This window comes from Eschrichtius robustus, chromosome 3 (assembly GCF_028021215.1).
Source record: "Eschrichtius robustus isolate mEscRob2 chromosome 3, mEscRob2.pri, whole genome shotgun sequence".
NCBI classification, from domain to species: domain Eukaryota; kingdom Metazoa; phylum Chordata; class Mammalia; order Artiodactyla; family Eschrichtiidae; genus Eschrichtius; species Eschrichtius robustus.
In genome coordinates this window covers 180,770,459-180,798,190 of record NC_090826.1, presented here as the reverse complement: position 1 = coordinate 180,798,190, position 27,732 = coordinate 180,770,459, and the positions used below count along the sequence as shown (strand labels likewise).

At 36.5% G+C, this 27,732-nt stretch overlaps 2 protein-coding genes across 3 annotated transcripts in view; one reads left to right on the top strand and one right to left on the bottom strand.

Annotated features, from left to right (window-relative positions):
* Window positions 1-27,732, bottom strand: part of CDC73 (cell division cycle 73) — an 86,819-nt gene that overhangs the window by 23,715 nt on the left and 35,372 nt on the right. The window lies entirely within an intron of this gene.
* B3GALT2 (beta-1,3-galactosyltransferase 2) lies at window positions 14,739-21,071 on the top strand. Of its 2 annotated transcripts, XM_068538559.1 has the most exons (3): window positions 14,739-15,168; window positions 19,087-19,258; window positions 19,680-21,071. In XM_068538559.1, exon 3 carries the CDS (start codon window positions 19,803-19,805, stop codon window positions 21,069-21,071), a length of 1,269 nt encoding a protein of 422 aa, XP_068394660.1. In that variant the 5' UTR covers window positions 14,739-15,168; window positions 19,087-19,258; window positions 19,680-19,802. The 2 variants fall into 2 exon arrangements, with proteins under 2 accessions (XP_068394660.1, XP_068394661.1); XM_068538560.1 differs by lacking the exon at window positions 19,087-19,258.

The following is a 27,732-nucleotide window of genomic DNA, read 5'->3' as shown; positions in this document are numbered from 1 at the left end:
TATACAAGGAAATATGCTATGTATTGAAGTACATCAATTATATACTCAAGAATAAATGCCTCTGAAATGCTTAAGATACTTCAAAACTTATCTATATTTAGTGCAATAGTTTCAATCATATTCACACTAAATTCTTCATTAAAACATTTTTCTTTATAGAAAGCTACAAGTGTAAATTTCAGAAACAACTAGTAACTCATGGAGATTTTATTCTAGTTGTATTCAAGTGAAGGAAATTTGATAAATATTATGGAAGTTACATAAATCCATAATAATAAAAATCACTACTACAACCACAGAAACATTTCTAAAGAAGTCCTGCTAAACAATGTTAATTTTAATCATATTAAATTTTCTTCAAAAATTTGGAATGGTAAAATCATTTGGAATGATAAGCTATCCCAAAGCATCTTTTTTTTTTAATGATTATAAAAATTAGCACCAACACAGAGAATGTATTTCACTTGGAATTCAGTGGGATTCCTGGTATTCAGTTAAAAAGCCAAAGAAACCATTCTTTACTGCAAAAAATAATAGCAGCAGAGGCAACTAGCAAAAACTTTTTGGGGAAAAAAGGTACCTGAAGACAGCAGAACATCCTTTCCCAATATTTTCACTGTTATGCATTCAGTTATACATTTTGTGGTTGAAACTGAGTCACTCTGGTTGCTGGTTTCATGGATGTGTTAAGTTTGTGAAAATTTGTCAAGCTTACTAATGATATGGTCACTAGACTACAAGTAAATTATATTCAAGTAAAATTTTAAATGTGAAGAAAGTCAGTTATTATTAAGGTGGAGAGCATATTAAACATTTAACTTCATTTAACGTGCTGAAATTTCTGATTTATATTTTTCTCTAAGTTCGTGTTAGGGGACACAACGGCTTTTACTCATCTTTGTAAATCTAGTACCTAGAACACTCAACAAATGTGTGTCATATTGAACTGAGTCTAGACTTCTAAAAATCAGAAGCCAAGGGATAATCATTAAATAGAAATCAACTAGATATTATATAATAAAATAACTAGATTAAGCTTTAACCATATTACTTTTAAATCCTTATATGTAAATACAGACTCATTGGGTATGGTTTAAGTACACAGAGAAGGAAGAAAAATAAAGGAAATGAGACAGGAAAAACAATGAGCACACACATATGGAGACCTCTTTCTGTCTGCATTTGACTATAAGGCTGGTTGAATCCAAATCAAAGCCCTCTTCACCTGAATTGAGTAGACTTAGATAAAAATCACTAGAATACAGCACTATGTGCATATTAAGAGAACTATCCAAACCAAAACTGATCCAGCTGACTACTAAAATATACCTGCACTATATGAACAAAGAGTATGGCTCTTACAGCATGGGTCAGCAAAGGGGCAAGCATACATATGTAATGAATGAAAAAAAAGTCTTTTCCATTACAAATTATTACCCTTAAGTATTTCTGTCTACAAAACTAGACCCCTTTAAATATCAATAATGGGCATTTTATGTTTACCAAGTAAGCAATCTTTGCTTGATGACCCTTTCCCATTCCAAATCATTCCTTTTGGCAATAAGCCCCTGGTTCCTGGTCACTGCACAAGACATATGTCCTGGGCTAGGTCTATTGAGAGTTCTTCTTTGATACGTGTTTTATAAACTGGAGCTTGCCAGTCACAAGGCTATAAGGAGGTTAAGTCTAAAATTACAGATAACCGTGTCTCTTGACTCATGGAGAAAACCCATCTGCAGAAGGACATAATGAAGTTACAGTTAGGGAAAACACTGACTGAAACCGCCCTGGCCAGGCAAGGACAGTAACAATCTGCATGAGTTATTTTACGACAGAAGATCCTGTAAGGAACACGGAACTAACAAGCCACCACCAACCGGAAGAATATGGGAAAGGTCAAAAGGACAGAGGAGATGCCAGTCCACATGTCCTACCAACCTCCCAGAATCCTCCTCACTGGAATCCATCTTGGCTGAGCGGTTCCGCACGCCACCAGAAAGGACCCTGAGTCAGAATGATGGGCCAGAGACAACCCGGAAACTAACCCCACCACCATAAAACCTGAGACTGCGAGCCACGTGGCAGAGCAGTCCTCCTGGGTCACCTTACCCTCCTGCTCTCCACCCGGGTGCCCCTTCCCAATCAAGTCTCTTGCTTTGTCAGCACGCGTGTCTCCTCGGACAATTCACTTCCGAGTGCTAGACAAGAGACCACTCTCGGGCCCTGGAAGGGGTCCCCCTTCCTGCAACATTACCAGCATGCAAGAAAACACTCATAATATCTATCTAGTTCTAATGGCCTGTAAGACCTATTCTCCTGCTAACTCTTCTTGATTCTAAGAGCCGTTAAAATCCCTCATCTCATTCTATGCACCCCACACAAACAATTTTTGTCTTAACTAGCTGAGCAGAATCTGTTAATTGCAACCAGAAGAGTGTTATCTAATTTTGTCTTCTCAGATTCACTGAAAATTCTGAGTTTCCAAAAGTCACTATAGTATAACTTTGCTTAATTCTGAAGTAAACACACACAAATAAGCTCAAACGCACATGAACATACACAGCTATGACACTTCAGTAGGCTGTGGGCTCCTGGAATGAAAACCGGGAGACTTTCGCTAATCACGTCGTTCGTTCATGGCCATTTCTAGGACGCCCTAGCCAATACTAAGAGCTAAAAGCTCATTCTACTCTGACCTGCATTATTTTGAAATAAATTTGTAGAAGTCATTGCATAAAGACCTCAGAAACCATATAATCCAATCCCAGCACCCTTTACTCTAAAGATGAAGAGACAGAGGTGAAATAGTTTTTCAAAGGCTACATAGTGGTATATCTGGCATATATTAAGAAACAGAAATAATAATTGGCAGTAATGTGGAGTAAACCGACAGTTCTATATTTTTAAAGATATTTGGATTGGGGGGAAAATACTACTCAGCTGGGAAAAGAAAAGTATCAGCACAAAAACAACTAAAAGAGCTGACAAGTTGTGCTAACTGGAGAGGAAAACCTGCTTTCTCTTAAAAAGTCAGAATCATTACAATTTCACTAAGACTTGAGGCATTCTGGAAAAGAAGTAACTGATAAAAAGGGATGGGGGAAATAGTGATAGAATCATATTTGCAAAACGTAACAAGACAAAAACAAAGTAAACTGTTTACAGTCCTTCCTTGCCTTCTTTTAGCAAATGCAATAACCTAAAATCTTCTGGTATTGGGAGACAGAATAGTGGTATTTGCTGCTTAAACAAGTAGAAAATAAAACCGTAATATAAAATATCATAAGAAAGAATATTTGTAACAAGTATCAGTATGCAAAATATACTATATTTAATTTTGAAAAATGCTATTTATATGAAATTTAATGAAATACTGAAATTGCTTAATGAGGAAAACATACAGAATATATATGCAGATTCTAGGAGTTTATAATCTACCTCTCTGACTACTGTATTTATGAGAGGAAAAGTAATATGTTTAAAAAAGTAAACAAATACTAATTTACAGTTGCATGTTTTTTCTTTTTAAAAAGTAACTCATTCCCATCAAATCTGGATTTGATATTCACAATTCCCAAGTATCAGGATTTTTTTCTTTCAGCAACTGAATTTTTAAGTTCACTGAGTGAGTCTTCAAGTATTTTGGAAAAACTATGTACAAAAAGGAAACTGCAACTCTGAGCAAATCACAATGAGGCTGAAAAGCACTAAAGGTTTCAGGAACAAAACACTTCGACACAAATTTTAAGTAGACTTGTCATAACCTGGGGGCATATGTATACAATGTTTGCCAATACAGAAAATAGCTGACACATTTCTAAAATATAGTATAGTATATCTATACAGGCATACCTCAGAGATACTGCAGGTTTGGTTCCATACTACTGCAGTAAACTAATATCACAATAAAGTGAGTCACACAAATTTTTTTGGTTTCCCAGTGCATATAAAAGTTATGTTGACACTATACTGTAGTCTATTAAGTGTGCAATAGCATTATGACTTTAAACAATGTACATGCCTTAATTAAAAAAAACTTTATTGTTTAAAAATGCTAGCCATCCTCTGACAAGGCAGGGTTGCCACAACCTTCAATTTATTTTAAGAAAAAATGCAAAACCTGCAAAGCATGTAGTACAATAAAACGAGGTATGCCTGTTAAATATACAGATTTGATACCTCTATCAAATTTCTCATTATGCTATATAATTACTTGTCTACTTCTTCCAACCAGACCATCAACTACTCGAGGTCAGGGACTGTCTATCACATGTCCAATGCCTGTTATAGAGAGCCTGATGCATGGTATATATGCTTAATAAATATACATTAAGTAATTAATTAAAACAAATCCATGCCTTAGCATTACTAATTCACTACTGTTATACTGGTTAAACTGCTTTAATCTGTTAAATGAAGATGGTAAAAGTATCATAAGAGATTACTGAGAGAAACAAAATTTATTTATTCATTCCACATACTTTCATCGAGAGCATCAAGTACCAAACAAGAAACTGGGAATGCAGCAGTATAAACAGAAGCCATGTGGTCCCTGCCCTTATGAGATTGGCAGTCTAATGGAGGAAGCCAGTGACTGAATAAATGAATGAACAGAAGTTTAAAAATTAGAAATATAATTACATATGTATTTAATTATTCATCATGTGCATATATGTGTATTTGTCTGTGTGTATGTGTGTATATGTCTGTGTGTCCAGCTCACTGCCCAAAATAAAGAGGGACTAATAACTGTTAAACCACCTTCTTTCCATAAAGAGACATTCTCTATACAAAGATAAGAAAAGAACTAGCAAACCAAATTCAGCAGCATACTGAAAAGATTATATGCCATGACCAAATAGGATTTATTCCTGGAATACAAGGATGGCTCAACATATGGAACTCAATCAGTGTAATAAATCACATCAACAGAATGAAGGGAAAATAACCTCATGATAAAACTTCATGATCATCTCAATTAATGCAGAAAAAGCATTTGACAAAAAAAGTCAACATTCTTCCATGATTTAAAAATTAAAAACCCTCAACAAACCAGGAACAGAAGGAAACTTCCTCAACATCATAAAAGCTATATATATATATGAAAAATCCACAGTTAACACCATACACAATGATGAAAGATTGAAACCTTTTCCCCTAAGATCAGGAACAGGATGTCCACTTTCCCCACTTCTACTCAACATAGTACCTGAAGTTCTAGCCAGAGCCGTTAGTCAAAAAAAGAAATAAAAGACATCCAAAATCTGAAAGGAAGTGATAAAATTATCTCTTTGCAGATGACAAGATGTATATGTAGAAACCTAAAGATTCCCGGGGTGGGGAGGTTGTGCAGGGAACAGACGCCCTACCACAACTAATCAACTATTTCAGCAAAATTGCAGGGCGTAAAATCAACACACAAAAACCCACTGCGCTTCTATACGCTACCAAAGAGCAATCTAAAAAAGAAACGAAGGAAACAATCCCATTTGTAATGGCTTTTAAAAAATCAAATACTCCGGAATAAATTTAACCAAGAAGCAAAAAAACTTGTACATTGCAAACTACAAAGTGTTGTTGAAAGAAATTAAAGCCATAAATAAACGGAAAGACATCTATGTTCATGGACTGCTAGAATTAACTATATTAAGATTTCAATACTACCCAATGCAATCTACAGATTCAACACAATCCCTGTCAAAATCCCAAAGGTGTCTTTGCAGAAAGAAAAACTCATCCCAGAATTTATACAGAATCTCAAGGAACCCCAAGGAGGCAAACTAATTTTGAAAAAGAACAAAGTTGGAGGACTACAACTTCCAGATTTCAAACCTTACTACAGAGGTACAGTAATCAAAACACTATAGTAGGGCATAAAGACAGACCTATAGACCAATGGAATAAGACAGCCCAGAAATAAACTTTCACATACATGAAAGGTGCTAAGTCCATGCAATGGGGAAAGGATAGTCTTTTCAACAAATGATGCTGGGAAAACTGGATATGCACATGCAAAAGAATGAAGTTGGACCATTATCTTACATCATATACAAAAATTAACTCAAAATGGATCAGAAGCCTAAATTTGAGAGCTGAAACTTCAAGACTTACAGAAAAAATCAAAGAGTAAAAGCTTCATGACATTAGATTTGACATCAGTTTCATGGATATGATACCAAAAAGTACAGGAAACAAAAGAAAAACAGATAAACTGGACTTCATCAAAATTAAAAGCTTTTATGCATCAAAGGACACCATCAACAGAGGGAGAAGTCAACCCAAAGAATGGGAGGAAATACTTGCAAATCATTTATTTGATAAGGAATTAATATCCCAGACATTTGGTTATAATATTTTTCTGGATGTGTCTGTGAAGATGTTTCTAGATAAGATTAACATTTTAATCAGCAGACTGAGTAAAGCAGATTGCCCTCCCCAAAGGAGATGGGCCTCATCCAATCCACTGAACAGAACAAAAAGGCAAAATAAAAGAGAATTCACTCTGCCTGGCAGTGGTCAAGCTGGGACATGGGTATTCTCTTGCCTTAGCCTCAGACTGGAGCTTACACCACCGGCCCTCCTGGTTCTCAGTCCTTCAGGCTCAGACTGAAGCTTTACTATCCCATCAGCTTCCCTGGGTCACCAGCCTGACGACTGTAAATCCTGGGACTTTTCAGTCTCCCTGAGCACGTGTGCCAATTCCTTATGATCAATCTATCTATCCTATTGATTGTTTCTGTGGAGAACCCAAACTAATATAGCAATAAAAATTTGGATCAAAAGAGAGGAAAAGACAGTGAGACAGAACACAAAATCTTTAAAGAGGTATTCTTTCATACTGGGAAAATGTCAGGTTTTTAAAAATTATTTATCTGTAGATTAAAAAATTACATCCACATGAATGTAGATGAAATGTTAATCTCAGCACTGCAATTAGAAACAAACCAAAGCATCTGTACTGATCTCCTTTAACACCAAAGTCTATAATGCTCACAGACCTTCTGGTACAAATGAACAATTCTTTCTCACTGAGTTTTAATAAAAGCACTATCATTCTCACTTAAAACTGGCAGAATTGTTTTTATAGTGGCAGAGGGATACGGGTAAGGTAGAAGGTCCACAGGCTCATTTGTGTAGCTTATGGATCCGTGGACTAAAAACAAATACACTGATGTTAACTAGAGACAGAATAAATCAGTGCAAAAAAAAAAAAAAGCTTGATTTACAAGTCTTGAGCTCTAGGTTCTAGCTTTGGCCCTGCCACATTAAGAGTAGACCTTCGAGAAAAATCACCGCCTCTCAGCGTCTTAGTTACCTTGCCTGTAAAATGAGGAAACTAGATTTTTAGATGACCTCAAAGGTCCAATTCTGCTCTGAAATTCCATTATTCTAATGTAAGTAATACCTTTTCACTAGGAACAATGCCATTACAGTACAACCCGAAGGGTCCAATTAACTGATTAAGTTTGAAGACATAATTCAATGTGAGTTTCTTCAAACCCATACAGCTTATAATTTTGCTCTATAGCTTATAAATTTGCTCTTCTTTTGTTTCGTGTGAATAAATAATATTCTCCTGCCCAGCTCCCTCTATCAAAGGGTACACGTTTGGAATTATATTAATTTCGTTGTTTTGGGAACCAAAGATTATAGCTACTGGCAATATAGGTAGAAAGGGAAATAACAATATTGTAAGCTTTAAAAGAAAATATTCAATGTTTTACCATTTAATGATTCAAGAAACTGACTAAGGAAGCTAAAATAAAACACAGACCTGTACATACTTAACTATCTGAAATCACACATACTAAGACAGGCAACTGAAATGTTGTGAAACATTATAAATTCCAGAGATGTTAATAAATACAAATTCTGTGAAAAGTTACAGAGGAAATATAGATAAAACTCAAAGTCTACTATGAGGATGTTTATGAAAAGGAAACATACTAAATATGTTAATTAATAAGTAATCAGGGAGACACTAAAAAAATGGAGGGTACAAACAGAAATATATAAATTTTCATATTTTTAATTTTAGTTCACTAAAACTCAGCAACTGTACTATCTGTGAGCCCTCTTTTTATTTATTAAAAGGGGATAAAATATTAGAAATACATAAAAATTAAACAGATAAAAATGTAACATAAAACCGACTACAGGGCTTCCCAGGTGGTACAGTGGTTAAGAATCCGCCTGCCAATGCAGGGGGACACAGTTCGTGCCCTGGTCCGGGAAGATCCCACATGCCTCAGAGCAACTAAACCTGTGCACCACAACTACTGAGCCTGCGCTCTAGAGCCCCGCGAGCCACAACTACTGAGCCCGTACGCCGCAACTACTGAAGCCCACGCGCCTAGAGCCCGTGCTCCACAAGAGAAGCCACCGCAATAAGAAGCCCGTGCACCGCAACGAAGAATAACCCCTGCTCGCCGCAACTAGAGGGAGCCGGTGCACAGCAACAAAGACCCCATGCAGCCAAAAATAAATAAAATAAAATAAATAAATTTATTTAAAAACAAAAACAAAAAAAACCAACTACAATTGGGAAGATCAAAAGTATCAAAGTGGTGAAACTGAGTGAGACCACAGTGAACTGTACAAGACAATCTGTACCTGAAGGGAAAAACTGTAAATAACTATATAACATTTACTTCTAGTTATCTGTGCCATCTTTATCATGATTTGTGTACCCATCAAGTCTAGAAATCCCTTGAAAAAAAGGAACCTAACGATGCAGTATCTCATATGCTCCTGTAATTTGTGTACATGCTTAGTGCATTTGCTGAACGTAAGTGAATCCGCTGGGCATCCTCTAAGAAATTAGGGAGGGGAAGAAATCAAACCCTAAAGTCAACCCTTACCCCTTCCTAATCCTATAACCTTTGCCTCTCTCTTTTGCAAAGTTTTGAAAACTTTGCAAAGTTTCTTTATACTGAAGTCCCTATTGCCAACCAGACCATAAACAATCATTCTGAAGACAGCTACGTACGTGAATTTAGAATCAAGTACACTCAATGTTCCCAGGTCACCTTAAAAAAGCCCTTTGGGGAAAACATTCTATTTAGTTACTTCTGACTTTTGCTTTTGTTCCTTATCTACTAAAGCTATTAAATAAGAAGCATTTTTCAATACTAATAATTCATATTTGGGTAACTATGCTTCTTTGTGAAGTTTTAGTGGACTTGTAAGTTCTAACATATTATATCTACCTGAATTTACAAACTGTCACACTTTGTAACGAATTAATAGTGTTAATATTTTAAAATACTCTTATGTGCTGGGGAGCAGGGAGTCAGGAGTAAGACGCCTGAAATAATTTAAAGGTGCAGACCTAGCAGGCTTCAAAACTCTACGTAAGAAATATTTTACACTGACCCCTCTAACAATCTAAAATTAAATGCACAGGTAACATTAACCTATGTATGTAAAAATTTTAATGGAAACCAATATCCTAGCAATATACTCTGTATTACAATTATGTTTTAGATTCATTTAAAGAAGGTCTCACACAAACACACACACACACACTGAGACACTCAGAAGGCCTTGCTGTTTTCAAAGATTGTCTCCCACACTACAGACTACCTTCCCTGGCCACACTCACTAAATGCCCTTCAATTATTTTGTCAGCCAAACACACCTTCCCTCGTAAACTTCTAGAACACCTCCTAGGAAAGTAGTATCAAGCCCAGTACTGCCTTCATTGATAACCCCAGCTCTAACCTCTAAGACGATTCCATGTGTGCCAAATAACAACTGAAAGATTCTAGTTGATTCGTGCTAAAAAGAAACAGCTATGCTACTGAGAAACCAAAGAACATACAAACAAAAAGGCATACCTCGTTTTACTGCACTTTGCAGATACACTTTTCTACAAATTGAAGGTTTATGGCAACCCCATGTTGTCAGATCATGGTTAGCATTTTTTAATTAAGATACGTACATTGTTTTTTTAGATATAATGCTATTATCGCACAAAGTATACTGTAAACATAACTTTTCTGTGCACTGGGAAACAAAAAATTCACGTGACTCACTTTATTGCGATTTCGCTTATTACGGTGGTCTGGAATTGAACGCCAAATATCTCTGAAGTATGCCTTTACTATTTCTTTAAATTAATTAAATTTTTTTTTGGCTGCGTTGGGTCTTCGTTGCTGCACGCGGGCTTCCTCTAGTTGCGGCGAGCAGGGGCTGCTGTTCGGTGCGGTGCGCGGGCTTCTCATCGCCGTGGCTTCTCTTGTTGCGGAGCACGGGCTCTAGGCGCGCGGGCTTCAGTAGTTGTGGCATGTGGGCTCAGTAGTTGTGGCTCGTGGGCTCTAGAGCGCAGGCTCAGCAGCTGTGGCGCACGGGCTTAGTTGCTCCACAGCATGTGGGATCTTCCCAGACCAGGGCTCGAACCCAAGTCCCCTGCATTGGCAGGCGGATTCTTAACCACTGAACCACCAGGGAAGTCCCTGCCTTTACTATTAAAGTACTTGCCAAATTACTGCTGATTTTAGATGCTTACATTTTCCCTTAGGATCATTAACAGTTTGTATGAATTAAACCAGATAAAGGTGTCTACAGTTAGTTTTGAAAGAGACTTTTAAATTTAGCTCTGCTTTCAAGTCTAAAGAAATTCTTAAACAATATGAGAAACTGCAGCACAAGCCTGTGAAAACTGAAGGAAAGAGTAAGGCAGGCAAACACTGACACTTGTGGTCATTCTGAGATTGCTAATTTGCAATCAGCTAATTCCTGCTTTGTGAGTTCAAAGAAAAGCAAAACTGGTTCATAAATCTTATATTAACTTCAAAGGAAAATGCCAAATTCTTAATAAACACAATAATTTTTTTCAAAAATGGAAAACTACTAATATTAAATAGCCAAAAATATGTTATTTGTCCAAATCTTTTATGTAATGAAAAAGATGTCATCTGATTTTGAGTCAAAATAGTCAAGAGATATAAACTCCAAGCAAACACTGCTATGCAAAATTGCTGATTGATCTCAATAAAATTAAAATTGGTATCTAAATAACTGTGTCAAATGGAATTTTTCAGAGTACTACGTTGGAAATTACACCTAATCCAAAACATTAAGATTTTTCTCCAGCACTGGAAAAAGATAGCTAGTTCTTCAGGTGAAATAAATGGCTTGGCATTTAGGGGCCAAAGAGTCAGACTAAAGCACAAACAGGACTGGAGACTAATGTAGGGAAAACCAGATTCATGTTCCCCTCCTCACACTACTCAAGGCTATTAGCTCATTCTCAGTGAACAGAAATCACCCACCATGGTTGAAGTGTTCTCCCCACAACCCTTTTTCCCTTATTCTTTTTACCAAGGACATTTAGTTGAATTTATATAGATAGATGAATAGTATAATACTTGTCTTTCTTATTACATATTGAACAAATCTGTACCTGATTGATCATGTAATAATCACTCAGAAACTATTAACAACATGAATAAAAAAGTAATAATTATTTCTGTACCCAGTAGAAACTAAGAGTTAGGAGGCATAGCAAATCCTGCCTTTAAATTCTGACTCCTTAGGGGATATTCTAGACATGCCCAGGAAGATCCTAAAATGAGCCTGGACAATGCTGGCCAGAATGCATATGTAATAGTAATATCCATCTATTTTCCCACCAGGGGTGTGTTCTAAAATTGAAAAACAGACCTATGCAAGTAAAAATTACAAGACATTTATAACTATAAAACTTAACAAAATAGCTGCCAGTTTGCTGAGTCTGACAAAGAAATCTGTCACATTTACTGAGAAAGTTTAACCATAGAAATCAGATGTTAAAAGAAATTAGACTAAAGGAAGAACTTCTACAAGCTTGCCTGTCATAAGATTTTTACCATTTCTCTTGGCTGGAAACATGCAGGTTGCTAGAAAAAGTCACTAAAGGAACTTTTATCTCACGTCTGCTGTTTTTCTGTAAAGTTCCTAACCAGCTTAACTTAAACATAAGAAACAGGATGCAGTTGTACCTAGAAGTTTAAAGTAAATTCTGATTCAGTACACAGGTACCCTTTCATTAGCTTTCAGGAGTCTCCTTTGCTGTGTAAACACTTTCCCCATCGCAAGCACAGTTGAGACAATAGTCCACTGGGAATTCAGGGGCTCTACCTACTACTGCAGGGAACCACTAACCAGCAGGTTACCTATGGAGTTCTCTTAATAATCAAGATCCATAAGAAATCCAGTGGGCATCAAAAAAGAGTCCAGTCAAAAGAACAGCCACAAATAATTCCTTTATCCTTCCTGGAGAAAGGGTAGGGAATGTAACTAAAACATCTTTGTATCTCTAACATTTAATAAGCTGTGCCTAATTGCAAATGTTGGCACACAGTAGTTGATCAGATATGTATTTCCTGATCAAGTGATTAAAGCAAAAATACAAACATCCATTTATACTGCTATGAATGATCTCTGGGTATGTTGTGCTAGTAACAGGAAAAAAGTCCCACAATTTCTCCAGCAGTGCCATGCAGCATAATGGTTAAGAAGAGAGGATAAGGACTTAATATTGCTTTAATTCCCAGCTGGACTCTTTCTCATCACTAATCATCGATATTTGGGATAATTAGTTTACAACTCTAAACACTGGTTCCTCATCTTTAAAATGGGTATTACAATAATAAAACCATTATGAGAAAAAAAGTCATTTATATAACAGCTCAAGTAGGCTTAGCACACAACATGAATTTAGTCACTGCTGCTAGTTGCATAGTCAAATCCTACGTCAGGAATTATTGATAAATAATGATCTACTACAAACCACTTATACTTTTATAAAGTTAAGTTATTTTAAGTAAGCACTTAAGCATTACTCTGCCACCTAAGTTTAATTTAAAAAAAAAAAAGAGTAGTGTGGGCTTCCCTGGTGGCGCAGTGGTTAAGGATCCGCCTGTCAATGCAGGGGACAAGAGTTCGAACCCTGGTCTAGGAAGATCCCACATGCCGCGGAGCAACTAAGCCGGTGCGCCACAACTACTGAGCCCACGCGCCACAACTACTGAAGTCCACATGCTTAGAGCCCGTGCTCCGCAACAAGAGAAGCCACCACAATGAGAAGCCTGCACACCGCAACGAAGAGTAGCCCCCGCTCACCACAACCAGAGAAAGCCCGTGCGCAGCAACGAAGGCCCAATGCAGCCAAAAAATAAATAAATAAATAAATAAATAATTTTTTAAAAAGAGAGTAGTGAGCATGTAATATGGGTGGACTTAGGGACTAAATGCCAAGAAACCTGGGTTTTAGTTCTCTCCTTCACACTTAACCAGAAAAAGTCAAAGTTCTAGGCCTTACATTACCCATTTATAAAACTCTTACTGTTCCTTCTAACATTTCTAGGAAAATCACATACACTCCTTTAAAAAAGTCTTAGGATTCCTAAAACTACAAAACACATTTCATCAGCTATACTAAGAAACATAATGAGGACAAAAAAATTTTTAATATTAGAGAAAATGTAAATCTATATTTGAAATAACACACATTACTGGGGAAGATAGGCGGGATGAAAAATATATGACTACAAATATACAGTGTAAGTTTCAAAATGGTAAATTTCTATGAGTTAAGGTCCCTAAAGTCTCAGAGGAAAAACTGATAATTCAGGTTATTTAAAAAAAAAAAAAAAGGACAATGCCCCAGTACTTGCAGAAAAAAAAGCAGCAAGGTGCCCAACAGACTAATCATACAAAATATTTCAGAGTGAATATCTAGTGTTTACCGAAAAATTTGCTTGATGGCAAGTTACTAAACCATCCTGAAATATTAGGACAAATAAATATGATCAGTAAAACCTCATTCCCCACCAAGAAGATCCCATACAAGTGTGCTTTATCCATTACATCATTTTGTTGAATTCCGCCATACATGTAATTTTAAAGAAAAATAAAAATAAAAAATAAATGCTGACATTAAAAAGTGATTAAAAATAAAGTTTTGCTGCCTTCAACAACACTAGAAACCACACAAGAGTAAAAAAGAAGTGGGCTGTATCACAGCATGTGTCAGTAAAGCAATCTACAGCAGCTGATTTACATAAATCCCAGAAAATGGGGGGGGAGGGGGGGGAAGATGTCTACGTTACTGATTAAAAATGATCTACGAGCCGCAACTAGGTATTAGTAAAACGAAAATCAGAACAATTTGAGAAAAAAAACTTCAAGGGAAGGAGTGCACTGAAGGGGTTAAATTACACTAAGTTACATATCAAAGCTTATATTGCTTATGCCCTATAAAATCATGTAACATGAAAACCAACATCTAACACTGAAAACATTTAGAAAGCCTGTGCTTGAGCATAAAGTAAAAAAAAAAAAAAAAAAAAAGGAAATAACCTAGAAAAAAATAAAATTATAACCATTCATTTCATAAGCATCCCATTTTTGCATTATTCACTCATCACTACACTTACACTGAATATGTATAATTTAGCACATGGAAGCAAATCTCTAAGCTTCTCCCTACCTTAGGTTTTTAGTCAAAATGAATGCAAACCATCACGTGGGATTCAGCCAAGCAGTGACGTTCAATTCTGCTCTGTCAGAGAGAGCATCTGTCAAGCCCACATTTAAACGGCTGCCTGCCTGTGCAGCAGCTGAGGAACCCTGGATTTCATATTACAGACTAAAACCCTGGTAAAACTGCTCAAAATCCTTCCTGCAGCTGCCAGGCAACAACGACAGAGAGTTAAATGCTGTTCTTCTCCAATACAATCGAAGCACTCCATTCTAGCTCTGGCCACTTTTGATTGCAGCTCAGTGTTCTTACTACTAGAAATATGGATACTGAGAAGAGAATACAGCACTGCATTGTCCGGCCAGGAAAACAGCAGATGTAAAAAGCTTCAATGCATCAACTGTCAGCAAGAGTCGACAGTGCTCCAAACAGAACGAACAACCACAGCTCTTTTGTTTAAAGAAAGAGAAAGAAAATGAAAGAAAGGAAAAACCTCAGAAGACCAGGACCCATATGAACAAGAAGGGGAACTCGAAGACAAGCAGACAGATGGACACTCTGGACACTGTGAAAGGCAATCGCAGGAGGCAGACTGCTGGGGGAGGTGCGCATGTTCGATAGCATCTTGGCTGAAGGGACGGCGTGCCAAAAGTATCTTCAGTGGGCATAACCCTCGCCACATAAATGCCTGACCAAGGAAGGTATGTCGATATCTTGTGTGGGATACTCATTTAAATGTCTGTTACTTTTTTATAGCCCTGTAGGCACTAGTATCTAATAAACAAGTTCATACAGCTCACTGTCCTTCAAACTATGAAAGGGTTTCTAAATATATGCTTTTAAAATCTGTCATTGTTTAGAAGACAAGCCGTCACTGCTTTATTCAAGTAAACATGTAGCTTGCAGTAATTATGGATTACCGAAAAGGCAAACAGTAACAAGATGTGCTTAAAGGCTTCTCTGAGAAATTAAACTTTAAAAAAAATCTGAAGCCCTCTAAAGAAAACATAGCAATCCTTTATCAAATTAAGTCAAGCTGAATCCTTATCCAATAAATTAAAGTGCTCTCTTAAAAATGGCCATCAAAGAGGTCAATGCAGTGAAATTCATTAAATAGTATCAAAGATGATCTTAATATTAAGAGCTTTTTCAGTCCTTTTAAAACAAAATCTTAATATAGAACAGTTTTTAGTAACAAAATGTTGCCTCCCATCCCCATCTCCCTAAATAAAGATAACTTACCAACTCTGAGACTATCGACAAATTTTAAGTACCACCGAGCTGTAAGATACTAAAAGGAAAGCATTTGCACAGGATCACAGAAGGCAGTGTGCATTTATGCACAGCACACCACCCCAGGAGATTTGCATGTCCACGAATACAACTTTAAACAAAGAAATATCAATACTTGCTAAAATTACCCCCTTTTAAAATAGTGAGCTTTTATTTTAAGCAACAGACTGATTCTAAATGATCAAAATATAAGACTGGTTTTGGTGATCATTTTTAAAGTGAAACTCAAAAATACAATATGAAAATACTCTGTCATAAAAATATCCATGTAACAGCAATACAAGGTCAAAAAATTAAACTTAAATGTAGCCACTGTGCTTCCAGGCTATATAAATATGTAATGATGAACTAACTGGCATAGTATGTGTGTGCAGGGCAGAAATAAATCTAATAAACTATTTTAGTAACAATCATAGAAGAGCAACTCATGGCTCAGGAACTCGGGTATTTCTAAAATTTTTTTACAGACCGTCAAAGATCCTGATTTTTGCTCAATTTTACAGCACAACTCAACCTATTATTTAATAATCACAAAAGGCAAACATTTGTAAGACATACGTAGGGATTCCATTCTAAAGTTAAGATTAAACAAGTCTATCAGGCCCTATTATTATTAGAGCTCAACATCAACTCTCACTCATAGTATGAAGTTTTATTCCATTAAGGAATGAAACCAGATGGTATTAAACAAACAAAAAAAATATGGTTGTAAAAAACCTCAAGTCTCTCTTAGTACCTTTACCTCTCAAATGTTAAAGTCACCAATTAAACATTTTTATAAGCTAGCTATCTCAAAACAAGAGTGTAGAGTTTTTTATTCAAGCACCCTTTAAATCTAGAACTGTTCCCACAGACTAAAGATATCATCACTTTTAAAAGCCAAATAATAAAAACAGCATGTGCGTGTGAGTGTGTGTGTCTGTGTGTGTGTGTGTGAGAGAGAGAGAGAGGGAAAGAGAGAGGGAGAAGTAATGGAACATTTTATAGTAACATCCTCTCCATGAGCGTCAATCCATAAGATGTAAATACATATTAATAACTTGATAATATTACCATAAAAACCCGTAAGAGATAAATCAAAGCTATTTCTATGCTGAAAATGTAAAAGTGCAAAACTATTTAGAATGTCAAAATATTGTAACTTTCTGGTCTTGTTCCCACTTCTTAAGAATTAATGTACAACAGGCAGTAACTGGAGAATAATTTTATCTTTTAATAAAAGGAGGAATAGTTACTTTAATTGTACTTTCTTTTTAACAGTAAAATTATGATAAATATCTGAAAAATGTTTAATGAAGAATTTTTTTAAGGCTAGACACATGCACTACACTTACCAATGGGAGATTAAGAAATGAGTATATATGGATTTCAAGCCTGAGCAGCTGGATATTTACAAACATACAAATATCATGAATTTAAATTAAGATGCATCTCCATCACCTATGGCTACAAAATCACATAGGACCATAAACTACATGTATGCCAGATTACAATATATAATAATTTGCTGTTTTCTGTAACACTGAAATACTTTAGAAACATCACTTCAGGTATAATGTTTTCATAAAAATACAATTTACTAATATATTTACCTTCATTCATTTTTTCAGTCCTTTATTCAAACATGCATTCAAACATCTGACCTTCTATTTATTGCTTCTTAAACCATCAAATTTACACTTTTAAAAGATCTAAATGACTAGACTTCAACCAGATTCCAAGCATTCTGTATCAAGAGAAAGCTGACACATTTAATTTAGCTTTGGAATGTTTAAAATAGATCATCAAATAAATTTTAAAAGCAACTTTTGTTTCTTTTAAATTTACACACATAACCCTTGTATCTACTGGCTTCTTTATGGGGTGCAGGGAGAATTATTACTATTTATCTAATCTTTCATTTGAAAATAAAAGCTTAGAAAGAGTCTCCTCATCTGAACACAATGGCCAACTATTTACAGTGTAAGGAGGAGAAAAGCGAGTCTCTAAACCAGAACACTCAGCTCTGCTATTTTCAACCGAGCTCACCACAGAGCTATGTTTTACTGGTACGGTGAAGTGTCTTGGTCTTCATCAGAGTAATGTGAAATTAAAATTCAGGTAAATAAATTCTAATAAATAACTAGATTCTATTTTTTTAAATCTGAAAACTTAAGGAAAAAAAAACACTGCTCCTATCTCATAAAATGATTAAATAATTTTTACATTGGAGAAATACCATAACTTCTAAAAGCACTACATAATTTCAGATACTAGAAATTATCAAAAGCTAGTGCCTGCACTATTACACTTTAGAAATGTTTGAATTCCCACCTACTTGCTCCTCCTAGTGGCTTTTGCTAGAATAGTAGTCTAACACTTTCCATCAATATTTTCAAAATACTTCACATTATACGAGTGTTACTCTAGATATTCAATTATATGAGGACTTCCATGTAAATGCCATTATTTTCCCCAAATAATTAAATTTCTCATCGAGGTTAAGCAAATTTGGTATTAACCATAAACCTTTCAATATCACAGGCTACATAAACACATTCATATGTGTATATATAATTTCAAATAAACAAACGCTCCTACAATGTTTTTAATTGACCAGTTTTCTTTTACATAAAGAAATAATTTTCACAATAAAAAGTTGAAAAAAATTAAAATTACACATAAAGGCTTTTTTTCTCTTTTAATAGAATTCAAGCTACAGCTCCTTATCCATCCTTTACCCCCACGCCTTGATCCAGAAAAACTAAGAGCAAACTGAAAAAACATGAACAAATTTGTGCCATGCACTGAAAAAACTTGTTCAAAGACCAGTTCTTAATATGCGGCATCGTGAACTTCCCATATTGACATCTCATAAATTTTTTTTTCTAAATGTAGGGCTCTAAATGTCATGCTAGCAGAAGTCCTAAAAATGTAAAAAATTCTCTACATGCAAATTTAGAACACAGCATAACTCAAAAATCTTTTAAGATGCATTTTGTGAAATTTAAAATTTTAAATAGTTGGGGATACAATAATACCTAGTGTCTATATTTTGTAAGAAATCTGAAAAGACTGTTCAAAGCAGTTCTTTGTTTAATTCTAACATGGAGATTCAACTGAGATACGTGATAGTACTCTGTGAAGTCCACAGATAACTAAAGATAATTAGTTGCTATATTATAAAAATCAATCTTAAGTCTAAGTAAGGACAATGATCTCCTGAATACCTCATGTTTGAAGTGGAAAGTTAACATGAGAAAAGGGTATTTGCAAATGTCCATCATTTATTACTGTCTTAAAATCCTGCACTGAAGTTACTGAACCCTGAACATTAATTCTGACAGGTGCGTCTTCTCACTGACTTTCTCGACACAGTAGGGGCCAACGGAAACATGCCAAGCAGTGTACTGTGACTAACAAAACTCTGCCATAATCAACCTTGCACCGTCTGTCCCACAACTGATACATGACCATTTTACAAAAAAGGCCGCTGACTGTGCACCAATACCACCAACGGTATGTCAAATCAATTTTAATTAATGCCAATAAAATTTCCATCTGCTCTCAGGCCTCCTTACATGGCCTCTCTCAGGGATCTAGCAGCATTTCCCTCTTCTCCATGCATACAACTTTTAATCTTTAACTTAAGTCAACAAGTACAAATTACCAGAGCTACTGAGACGATGAAATAAGTGGAAGAAAATCAATCCATTCACCTCTCTTTAAAGTGGTCACTGTGCTCCAAAGGTGTATTTTTAAAGAAATTAATCCTGTTCTCAGGATGTTACGTTGCCAAGGGAAGACAAATCATAAACGTTGTTCCTGGGTTATCCTATTTTCACAGCTTAAAATTTCCATGTGCCCTAATTTTATGAGTCTCTTTCAAGCAGTTCTGTGATATTTCCATGCCGTAAACGTTTATGCTTCATCTTTATAGAATGACTGCGAGGGAGACGACGTGACCGCATTAGAAAATGATTACCAAAGAACGGTACTGATTCAGGAGAAGAACACATTCTCAGCCACCGATCTCTCTCATCCACTACTGGATATTTACAACATGCTTCAGTGGAGAAGAAGACACTGCTGCCTTGCAAAGATGAGCTGGAATGCCAAGAGGTCTCTGTTCCGCACCCATCTTATTGGTGTACTTTCTCTTGTGTTTCTTTTTGCCATGTTTTTGTTTTTCAATCATCATGACTGGCTGCCAGGCAGAACTGGATTCAAAGAAAACCCTGTGACATACACTTTCCGTGGATTTCGTTCTACAAAAAGTGAGACAAACCACAGCTCTCTTCGGAACATTTGGAAAGAAACAGTCCCGCAGACTCTGAGGCCTCAAACAGCAACTAACTCCAATAACACAGATTTGTCACCACAAGGAGTTACAGGGCTGGAGAATACACTCAGTGCCAATGGAAGTATTTACAATGAAAAAGGCACTGGACATCCAAATTCTTACCATTTCAAATACCTTATCAATGAACCTGAAAAATGCCAGGAGAAAAGCCCTTTTTTAATACTGCTAATAGCTGCAGAACCTGGACAGATAGAAGCTAGAAGAGCTATTCGGCAAACTTGGGGCAATGAAAGTCTAGCACCTGGTATCCAAATCACACGAATTTTTTTGTTGGGTGTAAGTATTAAGTTAAATGGCTACCTTCAACGTGCAATACTGGAAGAAAGCAGACAATACCACGATATAATTCAACAGGAATATTTAGATACATACTATAATCTGACCATTAAAACACTAATGGGCATGAACTGGGTTGCCACATACTGTCCACATATTCCATATGTTATGAAAACTGACAGTGACATGTTTGTCAACACCGAATATTTAATACTTAAGTTACTGAAGCCAGACCTGCCTCCTAGACGTAACTATTTTACTGGTTACCTAATGAGGGGATACGCACCCAACAGAAACAAAGACAGCAAGTGGTACATGCCACCAGACCTCTACCCAAGTGAGCGCTATCCTGTCTTCTGTTCCGGGACTGGTTATGTTTTTTCTGGAGATCTGGCAGAGAAGATATTTAAAGTTTCTTTAAGCATCCGTCGTTTGCACTTGGAAGATGTATATGTAGGGATCTGTCTTGCCAAGTTGAGAATTGATCCCGTCCCCCCTCCCAATGAGTTTGTGTTCAATCACTGGCGAGTTTCTTATTCAAGCTGTAAATACAGCCACCTAATTACCTCTCATCAGTTCCAGCCTAGTGAACTGATAAAATACTGGAACCATTTACAACAAAATAAGCACAACGCTTGTGCCAATGCAGCAAAAGAAAAAGCAGGCAGGTATCGCCACCGCAAACTCCACTAGAAAAGACAACTTTTTTTTTTTTCCCAAACGTGCAATCTGTAGAATATTGCTAAAAGCATGTATAGTTAAAACTGATCACATCCATAGGACAAGTTTTAGTTAAAACTCATCGCATAAAGGAATCCAAAAATATTTTTTTAATTTCTGAAGAAGGTAATTCTTAAAAATACATGATATAACAAAAAGGTATCCCAAACAATCTACTAAAAATCCACATATGGGGATTCTGTGTATTAACATGCAATAACAGGCGTGCATACATCAATGGTTCAACTCTTACGTTAGGGGCCAAGAAGGTGTATTTGCATATGTTTTCCACATAAATTTTAATTTAAGAAATGGATACAGTCAAAAGACCCTTCATTTGGGATTCAGTTTTTCATTTCAATATACAATTAAATGTAAATAAAACATTATTGTCAATTTTAAGGAAACTTTATAATTGTGCAAAGGACAAATTTTGACCTATTCTAGGGTTCTAAAAACCATATTCCATGCAATAAGATTTAGTTGAATTATTCCATAAACATATTTATAAAGTTCAGATGTTTCAGCAATGCAGTTCTCATCTAAGTGTTTACTTTTTAAAAACAATTGAGATATTCATTTTCTTTTATCAATACGCACATATACTGGGGGAATTTATTCTGACATGACGTGATAAAATGTGAAAAAAAATCAATGTGTCTCAGGCTCACGTTTTTATAAAAAAAAAAAATTAAATGTTTCAAAACAGAACATCTGTTCCCTCGTTGGTGTTCAGGGCCAAGCTAGTACTTCAGTGATTTACTCAGTCAACCAGTTACTGCACTCTCAAGGAGCATCACCACTTAACTTCAAGCATATCTGAAAAAATCTATCATTTGCCTCTAACTGAAGCAAAAGTGATTACTTACAGGCACAAAGAGGATGCACTGCTGAAAAAAGATAAAGAGTGCAGCGGCAGTTTCATTCAATACACTTTCAGATGCATGTCTGTCAAACTGCAACATATGGGAAGTTTATTTCCTGACAGCAGGTGCACACATGCCAATACTTAATCATTTTACGGCACCTACTTCTTTCTCTGAGTGCCAAGTTTACAAACCTGCAGTTTTTAATTTGGTGGATGACAAATATTCTGTACCACCGATTAAAAACTTTTCTGGGAGGGATGGGGGAAAACTACAAATGTTTGATGAACACTTGATTCTAGGATAAACAATGTATACAATGCACTTTTATCAAGTTTTTAATAAAAAAGGTAAACAAAAAACCTTTACTGAGTGTTATGGTCCAAATACTTCACAATAATTTTGTATGGCTCCATTACAAATTTTAAAATCAGGAAATACTAAAGCTATTCATTTTAAAATAGTGTTTTTACTTTAAGCAAGTGTATAAATTTATCAATCTTGCTCAGTGAGGATGTCACTTATCCTAATTCCAATAACAATCATTTTTATCCTTGATTCTATTCTGAAGAGTTATCCACCAAAACAGAATTCTAACATGTTACAGTTCAGAATCACAGAGACTGTTTCAGTACTTGTCATTTAATGCATTGAATTCTATTTATACTCAACTTATCTCCCACTTTCAGTTCAGTTGTTTAAGTGTTCTATTCTACATAGAATAATTCTGAATGCTGAGCTAAAAAACCCCCCAGCTCTTGGTAAGGTCTGTTTTACACTTAATTTATTCTGTATGGTTATAAAAAGACTAAAATTACTAAATACAAAAATTACTAAACAAAGGTCACACATAAAAGGATAATACCAAATTAGGTAAGTGTGAGGAAAGACAAAAGGAATCCTTCCCTCAGTATAGAGTAATCCTCTCATTAATACTTCAGAAGTTTTATTTTTTAAAAGTATATGTATATGCATGTGTGCATCCACAGGTATGTACTCAGAAACAATGCAAACACTATGTGTACAAATTATTATTACAGTGCAGTATCTTTAAAAGATAGTATTTTCCTTCCAGAAAAATTCAAGTTTAAAAAAGATGACTTGGAATCTGATGACACTCCAAATACTCAAAGAGCACTGAATCAAATAACAAGTGTTTTAGTACTGCTGAAAATCTTTACTTTAAAATAAGTATTCTGCTATTAATTTATTTTTGACCTTCCATTCTGAATATGCAAGCTGATTTCAGCAAAATATGATTTTCAAATTCATATGATATTTAAAACTACAGTATTTAAACATCTCACCAAATATTAATTGTGCCTTATTCATGCCCAGTACTATGTAATTTTTACTATGCATGAAAATATAATTTTAAATGACAGCACTTGCATTTGGTCAAAGAAAAAAATTCCAGGAACAACCATGTAATCTTTATGCTTCAAGTGTTACGAGATATTTTGGAAGATAATAATACCAAAACTTTCGATACTTACACTAGTTTATTTTGATCAAGATTACTGGGCTTGGGCTTCCCTGGTGGCGCAGTGGTTGAGAATCTCCCTGCTAATGCAGGGCACACGGGTTCGAGCCCTGGTCTGGGAAGATCCCACATGCCGCGGAGCAACTAGGCCCGTGAGCCACAACTGCTGAGCCTGCGCGTCTGGAGCCTGTGCCCCGCAACGGGAGGGGCCGCGATAGTGAGAGGCCCGCGCACCGCGATGAAGAGTGGCCCCCGCTTGCCGCAACTAGAGAAAGCCCTCGCACAGAAACGAAGACCCAACACAGCTAAAAATAAATAAATAAATAAATAAATAAAGTAGTTTAAAAAAAAAAAAAAGATTACTGGGCTTCCCTGGTGGCGCAGTGGTTGAGAATCTGCCTGCCAATGCAGGGGACACGGGTTCGAGCCCTGGTCTGGGAGGATCCCACATGCCGCGGAGCAACTGGGCCCATGAGCCACAATTACTGAGCCTGCGCGTCTGGAGTCTGTGCTCCGCAACAAGAGAGGCCGCGATAGTGAGAGGCCCGCGCACCATGATGAAGAGTGGCCCCCGCTTGCCACAACTAGAGAAAGCCCTCGCACAGAAACGAAGACCCAACACAGCCATAAATAAATAAAAATAAATAAATTTAAATTACTTATAAAAAAAAAAAGATCATATAGGTGATGAAATTCTAATTCAAGTAAAAAAAATTTTTCTCACCTCTGAGTATACAGTATAATCACATAAAATCAACTGGAGTCTTATTAATATCTATTACCAAAACCCTTATAAAAATAATACCAACACAGCAGCAGGAACTATTTACTGACTGAGAGTACGCTGTGTGCCTGGTACCGTGTTAAAGCACTTTACACACATGATCTCGTATAATCCTTGTAAGTAACACTAAGAGATAAGAAAGACTTGTACAAGAGGTTAAATACCTAAGATCACACAGCTAGTAAAACAACAGGGTTCCACTGCAAAGACTCTTAACCATTATGCTCTTCTGCTACATACTTCACATATGACTCCTGCTACAGGGTCTAAAAAGCTAAGCAAAAACGGCCTGTCCTCTCTTCTATTCCATGCTTATTCTTCACCTTTTGCTAGGATCTCCAGGCATCACAACTGTTTTCTCACACTGGAGGGAAGCCTGATGTCAGGTGCAAATAAAGAGAAGGAGAAGGAGAAGAAGGAGAGGAAATCTGATCCCTCAGTTATTTTTTCTTCTCCTTTTCAGTTGTTGATGGCTGGGGGCCAGAAACTCAGAAAAGCTAAGAATTACTGCGTATCTCTTGCTCCTTTGGGCACTGAGACACATCTGTAAACAACAGGCAGGTGGCACTTAGAAATTATGTAAAAGGTGCTTCTTTTGAAGTACAATTTGATCATTGTTAGTAGACAAAAGTAGCACCGCATTTACTCACTCAGTAGGTTTCAGTTCACTGTTTCTAATCTAGGATTTTTTGTTTGTTGATTGCATTTACTCAGTAGGTTACTCAGTATTTACTCAGTAGGTTAGTCACCTACTGTTTTGTGATGAGGTGGTAAAAACGATTTATCCAGCTGGTTCAGGTTTGTTTTCAGTTTTTACTGCTTAACTACAAAATTAGACTATTAAATTAACACAGATTTAAGAAGCCAAAAAAAAAAACATCTCTACCATACCTACATTCTAACACACCTCACAGAGTATCAGTGTATCGCTTAACGTGACTCTCGGAAGACGGGTAATGTGCATCAAATACTAATGGGACATTCTAAGTTTCGGCCAGGAACCTGCTGCTGCGCACTCCATCAGCACACACACACACACACACACACACACACGCCCTCCCCCAAGCACGATGTAACTCTACACCTTACTACTTTCAAGATCCATTTGCCAGAGAAGGAAGAAAAACGTTTCTGTATTTGCAGGAAGTGTTTCCCCTCCCTCCACCAGCAAATGTCTGAGCTAAAGGACAACTAGAGTGAAAGCAACTGCCTCCATCTGTTTATTAATCTAATTATTTCAACTTCCCACTGAAGCCTATAGATTCTCAGTCTGAATTTCACTTGAGACAGTATCCTAAACGTTGAAAGATGAAAATAAATCAACGGCATCACAAAAAATAAATGTTAAGTAACAGAAAGCTATAACATTATATGCAAAATCTTAAATTCATGCTTGTATAAGTTTTTAATTAAATGTTTAAAAGATACTAATTTATACAATAAAACTAATAAGGGTTGTTTGCTTCACTGTCATACCTAAAATGCTAGTAAAAACATACATTTGAATATAGATAACAAACAGAATTAGCATGAGATTCTGATGGCAATGAGAATTTTCTAACATACTGGCAGATTTCCTTTGGGGAGCTACTCCACCCTCAAATAAGAAAGTTTTAGGAAAACTTTCAATCAAGACACCCTGCCTTGCACTAGCCAAGCTAAGATAACCAAAGACCCTCTCTTATTGCAATCTGAATCCTGAAGGAAACAAACACATGCACACAAACAAAGAAAATGATTGGAGCTGATTCACTTGAACTCCAGCACCCTACAGAAATTACCCGCTGATTCTTGTTCTCTAGATCCCAGAGCTGCTACGGTTCCTGTCCCTTCTACCACTTGGTTCTTTAATTTTTTGAACTCACCTATAATATTCTAATACTTTTTTTTTTTGGTTTCAGTTAGTCAGAGTCAATTTTTAACCAAAGAATCCTAAGTGACAGAAAACCTACCATTAGCAAATGCTGCAGTGATAAAGTCGTTCCTAGGTTCTATGATGACTTCAGAATGCTCTATAAGACCATGCCCTCTGTGAGCTTTGCCACCTGAACAAGTCAGGAGTGTAAAGGGATCCAAGAACAACTTTTCTGTTAAAGAAAACAGGCTGAAAATTTTAGAGCTGTTCATAATCCATATTCATGACCAGGCCTCACAAGAACAACAAAGTAGTTTTTGTGCATATAACATAATATAGCGGAGAGCATGTTGCTATAGATACCTTATTACTGAAGAGGGATCAGGGAAACAGGCTTGGGAGCTGTGTTTCTACAGTCACACCACCATGGGGCAAAGGCAACGTGTCTCCCAAGTAGCCACCAACACGGAAGTAACCATCAGCACAGCTGCCTGAGCCCCCTGCACTGTAAAATGCTGTCTGAGCTTAGAAATGAATGAACAGAGAAGCCTGACCACACCTTCACATCTGCTGTTTAAAACTATTCCTGGGGCTTCCCTGGTGGCGCAGTGGTTGAGAATCTGCCTGCCAATGCAGGGGACACGGGTTCGAGCCCTGGTCTGGGAAGATCCCACGTGCCGCAGAGCAACTAGGCCCGTGAGCCACAATGGCTGAGCCTGCGCGTCTGGAGCCTGTGCTCCGCAACAAGACAGGCCGCGATAGTGAGAGGCCTGCGCACTGCGATGAAGAGTGGCCCCCACTTGCCGCAACTGGAGAAAGCCCTCGCACAGAAACGAAGACCCAACACAGCCATAAATAAATAAATAATTAAAAAAAAAAAAAAAAACTATTCCTTTATCAGAGATCTTTTCGTCTCCTGATAAGGTTAAAAAAAAAAAAAGCTACAACCTTCTTCCTGGTAGATTTATGTAAAGGAGGGAAGAGAATGAATGACTCCTCTACACTGAAAAGAGAAAGTGAATAACTGGGCCAAAAAGACAAGTAAAGTTAATTTTTACAAAAATAAAATGAATTTCTTAATCAAAGTTCATAAGCATAACCCCCAATTTAAAGTATTTGTATGTCTGAGTGTCTTTAAGTACACACATTTAACAGTATATTTAAATCCAGTTATCTTCTCTCATCTCCAAATTTTAAAACTTTAAAAATAACATTTCCTGTCTGAGTGAATGGCTATATCCAGTCAGTGGCCACACGAAAATATCAAGAGTCATCCTCGCCACTTCCTTCTCTTACTATCACCCATATCACTCTATCCCCAAAACCTGGATTCATAGTGGAATCCACTCACTTTGCTTCATCTTACCGCTCTAGTAGTTCAAGTGAGCAAAACTTTTACAACTGGTTTCTTCACAGTCACCCAATCTGCTTCCCATATACTACTGCCAGAATGATACTTTCAAAACCACAGAACTATTCACATCATCCCAATGCTTCAATGGATTCCCCATGTTCTTAGGATAAATACCAAAATCCCTGAAATCCCTGGATAGCGGCAGGGCCCGTGAATGACTCTCTTCCTTGCTAAAGCTAATGTCTCTACCCAATCTTTTGATCTTACTGATGCCTTTTACTTCACTCCATAA

Bases quoted from the DNA above. Each gene is read 5' to 3' on its own strand.
- B3GALT2 (XM_068538560.1), top strand. From the start codon at position 19,803: ATGCTTCAGTGGAGAAGAAGACACTGCTGCCTTGCAAAGATGAGCTGG.